The 12,052-nt window shown below is 36.7% G+C and overlaps 2 protein-coding genes across 2 annotated transcripts; one reads left to right on the forward strand and one right to left on the reverse strand.

Annotated features, from left to right (window-relative positions):
* Positions 1 to 1,366: 1,366 nt before the first annotated feature.
* On the forward strand, positions 1,367 to 2,880 carry LOC129755601 (neuroserpin-like). Its single transcript, XM_055752173.1, has 3 exons — positions 1,367 to 1,523; positions 1,588 to 2,547; positions 2,620 to 2,880. Exons 1-3 carry the CDS (start codon positions 1,424 to 1,426, stop codon positions 2,763 to 2,765), a joined length of 1,206 nt encoding a protein of 401 aa, XP_055608148.1. The 5' UTR covers positions 1,367 to 1,423; the 3' UTR covers positions 2,766 to 2,880.
* Positions 2,881 to 5,135: 2,255 nt separating this feature from the next.
* Positions 5,136 to 6,632, reverse strand: LOC129755681 (antichymotrypsin-2-like). Its single transcript, XM_055752298.1, has 3 exons — positions 6,412 to 6,632; positions 5,373 to 6,332; positions 5,136 to 5,306 (listed from the first exon to the last, which is right to left on the reverse strand). Exons 1-3 carry the CDS (start codon positions 6,485 to 6,487, stop codon positions 5,170 to 5,172), a joined length of 1,173 nt encoding a protein of 390 aa, XP_055608273.1. The 5' UTR covers positions 6,488 to 6,632; the 3' UTR covers positions 5,136 to 5,169.
* Between the last annotated feature and the right edge of the window lie 5,420 nt (positions 6,633 to 12,052).

A 12,052-nucleotide genomic window follows, 5' to 3' on the forward strand; every position in this document is an offset into this window, starting at 1 on the left:
TTGTCATTTTTGTCATTTTTGTCATTTTTGTCATTTTTGTCATTTTTGTCCTTTTTGTCCTTTTTGTCCTTTTTGTCCTTTTTGTCATTTTTGTCATTTTTGTCATTTTTGTCCTTTTTGTCATTTTTGTCATTTTTGTCATTTTTGTCATTTTTGGCATTTTTGGCATTTTTGTCATTTTTGTCATTTTTGTCATTTTTGTCATTTTTGTCATTTTTGTCATTTTTGTCATTTTTGTCATTTTTGTCATTTTTGTCATTTTTGTCATTTTTGTCATTTTTGTCATTTTTGTCATTTTTGTCATTTTTGTCATTTTTGTCATTTTTGTCAATTTTGTCATTTTTGTCATTTTTGTCATTTTTGTCATTTTTGTCATTTTTGTCATTTTTGTCATTTTTGTCATTTTTGTCATTTTTGTCATTTTTGTCATTTTTGTCATTTTTGTCATTTTTGTCATTTTTGTCATTTTTGTCATTTTTGTCATTTTTGTCATTTTTGTCATTTTTGTCATTTTTGTCATTTTTGTCATTTTTGTCATTTTTGTCATTTTTGTCATTTTTGTCATTTTTGTCATTTTTGTCATTTTTGTCATTTTTGTAATTTTTGTCCTTTTTGTCATTTTTGTCATTTTTGTCATTTTTGTCATTTTTGTCATTTTTGTCATTTTTGTCATTTTTGTCATTTTTGTCATTTTTGTCATTTTTGTCATTTTTGTCATTTTTGTCATTTTTGTCATTTTTGTCATTTTTGTCATTTTTGTCATTTTTGTCATTTTTGTCATTTTTGTCATTTTTGTCATTTTTGTCATTTTTGTCATTTTTGTCATTTTTGTCATTTTTGTCATTTTTGTCATTTTTGTCATTTTTGTCATTTTTGTCATTTTTGTCATTTTTGTCATTTTTGTCATTTTTGTCATTTTTGTCATTTTTGTCATTTTTGGCATTTTTGTCATTTTTGTCATTTTTGTCATTTTTGTCATTTTTGTCATTTTTGTCATTTTTGTCATTTTTGTCATTTTTGTCATTTTTGTCATTTTTGTCATTTTTGTCATTTTTGTCATTTTTGTCATTTTTGTCATTTTTGTCATGTTTGTCATTTTTGTAATTTTTATCATTTTTGTAGGTTTTTTTTAACTCAGAGTTCAAGTCGAGGTGAAATCTGACTTTGAAACAATCATCAATCAACCTTGGTTTAACAAAGTTAAGCCCTGTGATCAAGACCTAGTATTCACATAAATAAATTCTAAAAATAACGTTGTTTCAAAGAACTGGCCCCAGTTTGTCAACATTATTTGTAAACCAAAGTAATAATCCTACCCGTCCGTCATCAATTACCTATCTGGGAAGCTTGCTTCGCTTATCGCCTTCGTCATTGAAACGATTCACCGAATGAATAAACAGCTTGGAGAATTCCCATCCAATTGATGATCGTTAGTGGCACGATTGTGATCGTCAAAATGGTACGAATATTCCTAGCTGTTCTGGCGAGTTTCTTTTCGGTCCATGGAATTCCCAAAAATGCAAGTAAGTTGAGGGTGTGTGAAAGTAAGTATTCTTCTAATTCGAATCTTTCTGAATTCTTTCGTAGAATACACGTTCAAACCAGAGGAGAGATTCACGTTTGATTGCTTCAAACAAGCCTATAGCTTGGCACCAGAATTGAATTCAGTTCTGTCTCCGGTTTCGATGAGGCAAGCTCTATCGATGATACTTCCTGCGGCTAACCGGGAAGCTTCAGAATCAATGCGACAGGTACTAGGATTGTCTAGTTCTTTGCACGACGATTCTTCGCAGCCGCAAAGTTCAATCCTAAACGGTTCTGAGAACGGAACGTTGACCCTTGTATCCCAATTGTTCTACGATGAAAGCGTTGAGATTCGCAGACCGATCCTAGAATCAATGAAGTTGACCCACAACGTGATACCGGAAGCCATCAACTTTCAACATCGTAACCAGGTGGCCAATTTGGTGAACATCTGGGCCAAAAATGCAACCAACGGAGCGATCCAGAAGGTCATTGACCCGACTGAAATTGGAACTCAAGACGGTTTGTTGCTTCTGAACGCCATCTTTATGAACGCGACCTGGGCGGATGAATTCGAGTCAAGATTTACCGTCAGGAGGACTTTCCATTTTGTCAATGGCAAGAGTCGGATGGACTTGATGTTCAATGAGGGCTACTATCGCTATGGGCTGTTCCGGAGAACCAGGGTGATCGAGATTCCCTATCGGGACGATCTTTCAATGGTTGTAATTGTACCGAAAAAAGGCCTGCCTCTGAGTCATGTGATCGATAAGCTCAGTGATCAATACTACTACAAGCTAGAGAAACGCCTCAGCCTTGAATACGTCGAACTTTGGCTGCCAAAGTTCTCGATCGACGGAAATGTCGACGGTAATGCGGTGCTCCAAGCCTTAGGGCTGAACGCAATTTTCCAGGAAGGTGCCTTCGATTTCAGTCCAAAACTAACGCCGGTTTTGGAAACGGTTAAGCAATGTGCTCGCATCGATGTGACCGAAAAGGGGACTATAGCGGCCGCTGTTACTGGTATGATATATTTTGACAGTGTAACCACGTGTAACCATATATTAATTATTCTTACTTTATACATCCCAACAGCTATGAAGATGTCGTTCCGGATGGAGCCACCCAGTGCTATTCTGTTTACCATCAATCGTCCCTTCATTTATATAATCAGGAAAACATCTACCAGACAGATTATTTTCATAGGACATTTTTCGCATCAGCAGAGCATCGAAAAATGATTTTATGAGTGCTAACTAATGCTCCCACCTAGTTTAAATTCGTTTTAAAAGGATATTGTTAGAATTTCGTGGTTGTCTGCAAATAATAATGAAAACACACCATACAGTTGTTCACTTACTGCAAATACATATCTTTTTGAAAATGTAATATTTTTTTTCTTAATTCAACAAGTAATGTATTTAATTCGTTGTCATCCTATATGGTAGCGTGAAATTCCTGCTCCAGCTAGGGTTTTTCAATTTGTCCCACCACGCTAATCAACACCATACAAATTTGCGCTAGCGAGTATGCACGCTACTGCTTTCAACATTTCAGGCAGTTTCAGTTTTACTACTGTTTTAAAATTGCTTTGAAACCGTACCCCGGAGTCCTTCCAGGAATGCAGGTTTGATCTTTTTCATGAAAAAGCCGGAAATTTTTGAGGATTTTTTCAGCTGTAAATGCTTTTCTGCTGGCCCTTCTTGAGCAGTTGGTGGTAGTGAGGGACTGAGCCAGTTGTGAAATCTTGGCGTTGGTGAAGAAAACCCTGTGGAAAGTTGTAAAAGCATCAGCGTCGAAAGCATGTTCTACTTATTGAAAAAAAGTATGCATGTCTACTAGAATGCCCCAAATGACCCGATATTTGAAAAAGTTATGCGCTGCAGACTTAGATTGATCCTAGGCCTAGTACAAGGGCTCATGCCAAATTTGGGCCAGATCGGATCACGGGAAGAGATCGATCAACGAGCTTAAATTTTGTATTGTGTGTGAGACATATTGTTCGGGAGGAACATGAAAATCCAGATTTTCATGAATTACTTTGGTCCCCTTCGGCCGATTTCTTTGGAAAACGGAGTTTCTTAAAGCCTAAATTATGACAAATATTTCATCCGAAGACTGCGTTTCGATTCGAGTTAAGATAAAAAGTTATTAAGCTTCAAAAAACAGCTAGCTTTTTAAAGGGTGATATTAATTACTATTAATGAGGGACACTATAGAAAATTGGCAGACTTCCGACAATCTAGAACTTCAGTTTTCTTTGTCGAAAGTTTGTCGGAAGTCGAAAGTCCGGACTATCGAAGTAAAATTTAGTGCTAGGTCGTTAATATAAGGCACTTACAGACTCGGCCGCCGAAACGTTCTATATTGAGTTCTATATGAGCATTTTGAAAAGTTCATACAAAAAAAACCATTTAAATGTAAGAAACTTTTCGCCGAAGATAAGCTAGAAAAAAAATTCTAAAAAAAAACATATCAAACACTCAATTTCTCAACTAAGCAGGAAGTCAATAAAAACCGATACTTTTGTTTACTGTTTGACACATGTTTCTCGGACCTGAGATGTAACTCGACTCAACTGACAGATCAAATAAAGCAATCAGAATGCAATTTGTCCCACCCTAAAACTTCAGTTCTTCTTTCGGATGCCATGCGTGGTTGCGTCTGAGTCAAATATGAAAAACAAACTGCTCTTGAGTGCAGCCCCACTCGTGTTACAAATTCACTTTCAATTTTTCCTTAAAAACGAAAAAAAATAAAACCAAAAAAAGTATTGACATTTCGAAGAATGGCACACCCCTTACCAAGCTAGTCAGGAAAAAATACACGTTCTCAACTCAACTCTGGGGAAGGGTTTCAAACAAAGAGCTGGAGGAAAATTCTCAAATGCATTTCACTCGGGATGAGTGAATCGGTTAAACAGGGGGAGAAATCACTAAAAGCTGAAACAATTTTCCACCGGTTGACAACAATAAAAAAGCAATTTCTAACCTCAAATATGTAGCAATAATTAACACCTTCCTGTTGTCGTGTCTTTTAGGCAATAAATTAAGAACCTTTTTTTCTCAACTGTTGAGAATTGCTCTATTTTTTCCATCAATTTCTTTTTTATTTATTGTTACAACAAGAAAGGAAGAAAATAGAATGATCACAAGAATCGCTTCATTCAACTTTTGTTTATCTTTTTAACGTAGCACCAACAACTGCGTGAGCAAAAAGAGTTTGTGACATTGGTGAAAAAAATCATCTTCAAAATGGATTTACACCGACACGTCTCGAATGATGAAAAATTGAACTGTCTATTCCATTTGTTCTGCTTTCTAAATGTAAATAAAAAGGGATTAAATTTCATAACCTGTCAAAAGCTTTCTCAAAGAGGGTTACACGCGTTGTAAATCAATATTATTTATGGCATTCGCCCGGTTGAGGAGATTCATTAATTATTTGATGAGTGCATTTGTTCTGCCACGTTGAGCTTCATGGGTGCGCATGAATGAAATTCATGATTGATGCTTTTTGTAATGGCTGAATTAACAACAGAGCCGTTGATTTCGAGCCATTTTTACAATTTTTCTCTTAAATCAAAAACAGTTTTGTGTTAATTTGATCGATTTTACGTATATTATTCGAAAATAGTAATATTTTTCAACTGCAAAAATGTGAGTAGTGTCCTATAAATATAATGTCCTTAGTTGAGCGCTTCCGTATAATGTACACAAAGGGTCGATTGACACTGAACCAGATCGTTCTCATCGATGAAGAACCGAACATCAAACCCATACCTTGAAGGAAAAAAAACAAAAGATAAAAGTATATCTAATCAACACATAAGTTAACATAATTTCTACCCATCACAGCAATCGATGTGGCGCCCTTTTCCGTAACGTCAATCCTTGCGCTTTGTTTGATGTCCGCCAACTTTGATGGGACCGTCTTCGAGATGCTGATAGCTCCGTCCTGGAAAACCGCCTTCAAGCCCATGGTTTCCAGAATGTGTTGCGTTTCTATCTTCTTGTTGATAGAAAACTTCGGCAAGCTCAAAACCACATGCTCATAACGCAGTTTGTGTTCAAGGTTGGCATATAGCTTGGGATTGAGGACCCCAATCACATGACGTATGGATTCACGATTTTTGGAAGCAATCACCAACATTTCCAGATCCGTTTTGTTTTCGTAAGGAAGTTCTAGAATCCTCAGTCCACGATATTCACCGTATCGGTAGAGTCCATTCTCGTACATCATCTCCACTTCACGACCCCCGTTGATAAAGTGGAAGGTCTTTTTGGTTGTCGATCGCGATTGAAACTGTACCTTCCAGGATGCGTTCATGGAGACGGCACTGAGTAACATGATGTTCTCATACATTCCGACTTCGTCTGGGTGGAAGAACTCGGTAAACCTTGCCTTGGTTACTTGATAGACCCAATTGTTAACCGAATCAGCTACGTACTGGCTACGACTGAAGTCAATGGCTTCCAGTGCTATCCGATAGTAGCGTTGAAGCAGATTGAGAACATTCGGGCCGGCGCCAATGTGGTAGGAGTAGTAGATTTTCGATGCCATCTTGAGTGTGTCTTGGTTAACACCGGCTAGAAACTTTTTCAGCTGCTCTCGCACTTGACCAACACTAACTGGTAATCCAAGTATGCGTTGCATCTCTTCGGCCGCCTGCTGATTGGTCAAATGATACATCATAGACAGCCCGGAATGTATCGATATCGGGGACATGATCGAGCTCTGATTGGGCTCCAGTCGATGTGCCAATCGGAAGAAGTCGAACGTAAATCTCGTTGACGCATGGTGGAAATCTATGGAAAACGCACATTAACAAGCAAACAGGACAACGGTTCAGATCAATCCTGACTGCTCAGGGACTACAAAACTCACATTCGTCTCCATCGGTGATGCTTTGGCCTTGAACGATCACTATAAACAACGCTAAAACTAGCCGCGAAAATGGCATCGTAAAGTATCGCTCTGCTACCGGGCTCAAGGTCAGACTACGAATGATGATGAAATATGGTACCTACATAGAACTCGGGCATGCAAATTTAGCGGTTGATGCACTTATGTCGCCGTAACTCGTGGCGGTCGTTGTCGGCGTCGTCGTCGTCGTTGTTTAGAGTTGTCGTCATCACACCGCAGCCGCCGCTGGACGGGATTCAATTAGAGCTAATGTCCCCAACAGATGACATAGATTGATCATTGGACCCGTTTTGTTTCGTTCTAGTTCTATGTAGGTACCCATGTACCTATTCTCTACAAGCTAGCTGGAGCATTTTGTTATGATTTATTAGATGAGGAGAACCCCTAGCAATTGTTCCGGGGGAAAACAATCATGCTTTAAGACGCCATTCGGTTCAGCTGAGATATGTTTGAGGAAAACTGAATGAACTTTTAAAATTTTAGGAAAAAAGACTATAACTCAATGTGAGCAAATCAACTTCCATTCAAGAACTGTCATCATTTCCAGAGAAGTTTTTCAATATTTAAGAATCATAACTCATTACCTGTGAATCTGCTGAATCTGAATCTGCCGAGGTCAACTTTCATCTGCTTCAATCAAGGAAAGATCTGGAATTCATAGTTTAGAAGTCAGAATCGATCGATCAGTGGCATCGTTTAGAAGTCAGAAGGCACCAACTCCAATAATTATCTTATATATAAAAATGGAGGCGTTTTCTTTGTAACAACATCACGTATGAATGGTCCGTCGGAATGAAGTGAAATTTGGTATCCGAGGGTTTTTTGGGTCAGAGATGGTTTGTATAATAGTTTCAAGAGTCTCACTTTTGATGAAAGGGGAGTCCCCATACAAAATTATCTCTTCTTCACATCTTCTTCTTATATATAAAAATGGAGGCGTTTTCTTTGTAACAACATCACGTATGAATGGTCGGTCGGAATGAAGTGAAATTTGGTATCCGAGGGTTTTTTGGGTCAGAGATGGTTTGTATAATAGTTTCAAGAGTCTCACTTTTGATGAAAGGGGAGTCCCCATACAAAGTTATCTCTTCTTCACATCTTCTTCTTATATATAAAAATGGAGGCGTTTTCTTTGTAACAACATCACGTATGAATGGTCCGTCGGAATGAAGTGAAATTTGGTATCCGAGGGTTTTTTGGGTCAGAGATGGTTTGTGTAATAGTTCCAAGAATCTCACTTTTGATGAAAGGGGGGTCCCCATACAAAATTATCTCTTCTTCACATCTTCTTATATATAAAAATGGAGGCGTTTTCTTTGTAACAACACCACGTATGAATGGTCGGTCGGAATGAAGTGAAATTTGGTATCCGAGGGTTTTTTGGGTCAGAGATGGTTTGTATAATAGTTTCAAGGACCTCACTTTTTATGGAAGGTGGTCCCAATACAAATTCAACTTTATTTGTTACGATTTCCATAAGAATCTATTCGCGAACACGATGCAGTTAAGGACGTGTAGATGAAATTAAACATTTATTACTATTTATACTTAAGAAGGTAAAACGAAGTTTACCGGGTCAGCTAGTTATAACATAAGTTCGGCCACACGATGTGTAATCCAATTTGATCAATGATCAGAAATTCATTGTACTAAGAAACCCAGCCAACAATTTGGTAGTAATATCAAAAGACATACCTACATCTATGTAGACAATAATCATCGTATAAGACGTTAGAAAAAAGCATATACCTACCAAAAGGAGAGGGGATATACAGTACCGTTCATAATTGTATAGAAATTGGAAGCACGCGCACTGTCACTTCGACTTTGAACTTCCATAACTTTTTACTCTGATGATATTTTTTGATCAAATTTTTTGCGTTAGATATATCAGCTATCACACTATTATATCACAAAATTTGAGCTTTCTGGAGTTGGTTTGGCCTGAGATACAGTAATTCTACGAAAATCGGACCTTTTGGACTTTTCTCATTCAAACTGCAATATCTCTGAAACTACACTACATTTTTTCTTGAAATTTTGCAGAGTTGTTGTTGAAATATAAAGCTAGCATGTCTGAAGTTTTCAAAAAGTTCTATCGATGAGATCAAAAGTTACGCGAGGTGCAATATTTCAGGCATGAACCTAGAAATGCGATTTCTATAGAATTTGGAATATTATGCTAGATTTAAAAAAATAAATGCTTTATTTTCATCATAAAAGAGTTGAAAATTAGCCGCTGTAAATTTTTTCTTAATTGTATAAAAAACCTCTTTTAAATCTGTTTTTTTTTTTTCCAATCAATTAAATCATCCCGGTATGTCAAAACTTATTTATCTATGTATCAAATTTTATGAAAATTATGGCTCTGGATGCAGTACAGGTTTATCGATATCCGGATGTGATTCAATCAATCATAGAATTGCATCAGTGAGTCAATTTGGGTTCATTATTGAATTTCTCAAACACTGGGGACTAAAAAGTTTTTTATGCATTTGCATTTTTTGTAACATTTACATGAGCAAATTTAAACTTTTATGTTTGTATGGGAAAATTGATTATTTTGTTTTGAAAACTCAACATTATTTTAGTTTCTACTTTGCCTGCTAATGGGCTTTGCGCCAATTTATAAATTCTTTAAAGGAATTTTTCTACTGAAAAACTTCGTCGACCGTAACTTCGTATCTAAAGGGTGATATGGTCAAAATTTGGTCAATATCAACTTGACGTATTTTTTTTTCAATTTTGCATTTAAAAAATCTGAACACCCCTCATTTTGAAGGTGTGTGTGTGGAGAATGTTGCTCCTATTTTGATTTTGGAATTCACTCTTCAGTTGTCAAAATGCCGTCCAAGGAAGAAGAGCAGCGTATCAAAATTTTGCTCGCGCATCGCGCAAATCCGAGCTACTCGCACGCAAAGCTGGCAAAATCGCTAAAAGTTGCCAAATCACCCGTTACAAATGTACAAAGTGTTCGGGGAACGTTCATCGACAGCCAGGAAGTCTGGATCGGGGGGAAATCGAAAACCGGAAGTCGCTGAGACGACAAAGAGAGTTGGGAAATAGTTTCAAGCGAAACCCTAACCTCTCTCTCCGAGATGCCGCAAATAAGCTGGGTGTATCGTCTACAACCGTACATCGAGCCAAAAATCGAGCCGGACTATCGACTTACAAGAAGGTGATGACTCCAAATCGCGATGATAAACAAAATACGACGGCGAAAGCGCGATATCGGAGGCTGTACACGACGTGTATGCTGACGAAGTTTGACTGCGTGGTAATGGACGACGAAACCTACGTCAAAGCCGACTACAAGCAGCTTCCGGGACAGGAGTTTTATACGGCAAAAAGAAGGGGAAAGGTAGCAGATATTTTCAAGCAGGGGAAAACTGTACAAGACGCACCAGCGAGGTAAAATGGCCCATGTCATTCTTTCTCAAAAATACACTAACCTATGGCTTCGAATGATGTTTTTCTTCATTTATATTGCAGCAAACTTTTCATCATTAATTAGATGAAAAGTTCATAAAAACGACTTAAGTTCTAAGAAACAGAAGGATTAATGGAGTCAGCGTAAAAGCTGTCATTTTTCATGGTTAACATTTAAGGTTTTATGGTAAACTGGCCTGGGCAATCTGATGAAACTACAGTTTATCGTTTTTCCACTCGCATGCACTTTCGGAAGACTATGAATATTTTGTTGCATTTTACTAACTTCATTCAAAATTCAACTTAAATCAATCATATCAAAATTGGGGCAGAATGCTCAGAAGACCACGTGTTTAAGGTTCAAATTTTGAATGCTGTTAACTTTTGCAAAAACCCAAATATCAAAACAAAATGCCATTCTTTATATTTGCTGACTCCCAAATTACGATATCAATGCATAATTATAACCAATTTCGTCCTTGTTCGAGTTAAAAAGGTGCACCAATATTCGACTCGAAACAAATATCTGCCGCCATGTTTGCCGTGATACCAGTCATGAAATTGAATTTCGTTGCCTACCGTTTACCGTTTGCCTAGGCGTTTTACCTATAAGGCTATAAAAAAGTGTATTTTGAAAAGCGAAATTTTCGATAAGTTTAGCAGTAGTAAATGATTTTTGCCAAAGTATGGTTAGTTTACAAAAATACGATGAACATGTATTTAAGCATTTTATGTTTCAGTCATTAAATTCCTTATAAATATTGTTCCATTTATTACCACCCTTTCGGTATGGTGCGTTCTGTCCACTAGTTTTGGCGTTCTACCCCGCGGTTTGTTTTCTGGCTGTTTAAGTTTTTTACAAAAATATAATAAAAATCGTGCTTTTGTCATATTTTTTTCTTTTTGATAATACGTAAATATGATCCCTGAATCGTCGTAAACTTTCAATTTGGTTCTTAGATGATTTATATCGCTGTAAATAGCGATTATGCTTAACTGGTGCGTCTTGTACAGTTCTCCCCTGTCGTAACCGATTGATTTCGTGTAACCGGATAAAATCTATTTTCCAGCTATTTCACTACCGGAAGACATCCTTCCTCCATTTCATTCTTGTTTAAACTGATTTTTCCTTCTCTCTTTTCCAAGCATGTGAAACTCTCTCTCAGCGTTGCTACATTCATATGAATTCTCACTCTTCTGTCATAAATTCTCTCTCATTTATAGACTATGGAAATCTCTATCTACACTGATTAAAATCAACAGATACTTTTTATTTATTTATCTTTTGAAATATTTTGTTTCTTTTTTTTGTTTACTTGATATTTCCAACATATTTTATTTTTATACAATATAATACCTATATTCACTACATCCCCCACATGAAACTTTCAAAGTTCCTGCGGCGAGGAAGGTGGACAAGGTGGCTGTACAAAATCTGATGGCAGGGGTTAAGCGTAAGGCCCGGCAATTCGGATTTGGAAAAGCGGAAGCCTAACTGAATATTTTTCCTGAATTTTATGCTAATTAAACTAGAAAAAGAAATTTAATTTAATTTTTCAAATAAACGATTCCACCGATTTACACGCGTTTCCCTTGACCAAATTTTGACCGAATCACCCTTTAATGGGCTTTGTGCCAATTAATAAATTCTTCAAAGGAATTTTTCTACTGAACAACTTTGTCGACCGTAACTTCGTATCTTATCAGGTAAAAAAGTTGTTAACTGTTCAATAGAGGTCAAGTCTACTGTCAATTAAGTCAACTGACATCACTGCTTTTGCCTAGCAAGGTATTGAATGACTACTTTTCAATCAATACTTCGCTAGGCACCAGCAGTGATGTCAGTTGAATTTATAGTTTTTCAATGCCAAAAGACATACCCCGATTTAACAGCTAATAACTTTATTGCCAAATAAGATACGAAGTTACGGTTTTGGACAGAGTTGTTAAGCGTAATATTTCATTTAAAGAATCATGTAGAACAAAAACCATAAGCAATCTTCCACAGAAGAAACAAAAGTGTTGTAGATTTTTCAGAACATAATATTTAATTTTAATTTTTAAATTTAAGTTTAATCGTTACTTAAAAATTCTGCTAAAAAATCATGGATGAGTTTTAAATCAAAACGAAGCTTTTAAGACCCCAGGGTTTGAAAAATTCAAGAATGGCACC

Source organism: Uranotaenia lowii, chromosome 3 (genome assembly GCF_029784155.1).
Source record: "Uranotaenia lowii strain MFRU-FL chromosome 3, ASM2978415v1, whole genome shotgun sequence".
Classification (NCBI taxonomy): Eukaryota; Metazoa; Arthropoda; class Insecta; order Diptera; family Culicidae; genus Uranotaenia; species Uranotaenia lowii.

What these genes read in the sequence shown, in the direction of transcription:
- LOC129755601 (XM_055752173.1), top strand. Translation starts at nt 1,424, where the DNA reads ATGATCGTTAGTGGCACGATTGTGATCGTCAAAATGGTACGAATATTC. An exon ending in TGGAATTCCCAAAAATGCAA is followed by an intron (nt 1,524 to 1,587) that starts GTAAGTTGAGGG and finishes ATTCTTTCGTAG; the next exon opens with AATACACGTTCAAACCAGAG. An exon ending in TATAGCGGCCGCTGTTACTG is followed by an intron (nt 2,548 to 2,619) that starts GTATGATATATT and finishes ACATCCCAACAG; the next exon opens with CTATGAAGATGTCGTTCCGG.
- LOC129755681 (XM_055752298.1), bottom strand. Translation starts at nt 6,487, where the DNA reads ATGCCATTTTCGCGGCTAGTTTTAGCGTTGTTTATAGTGATCGTTCAA. An exon ending in CATCACCGATGGAGACGAAT is followed by an intron (nt 6,333 to 6,411) that starts GTGAGTTTTGTA and finishes CGTTTTCCATAG; the next exon opens with ATTTCCACCATGCGTCAACG. An exon ending in CACATCGATTGCTGTGATGG is followed by an intron (nt 5,307 to 5,372) that starts GTAGAAATTATG and finishes TTTTCCTTCAAG; the next exon opens with GTATGGGTTTGATGTTCGGT.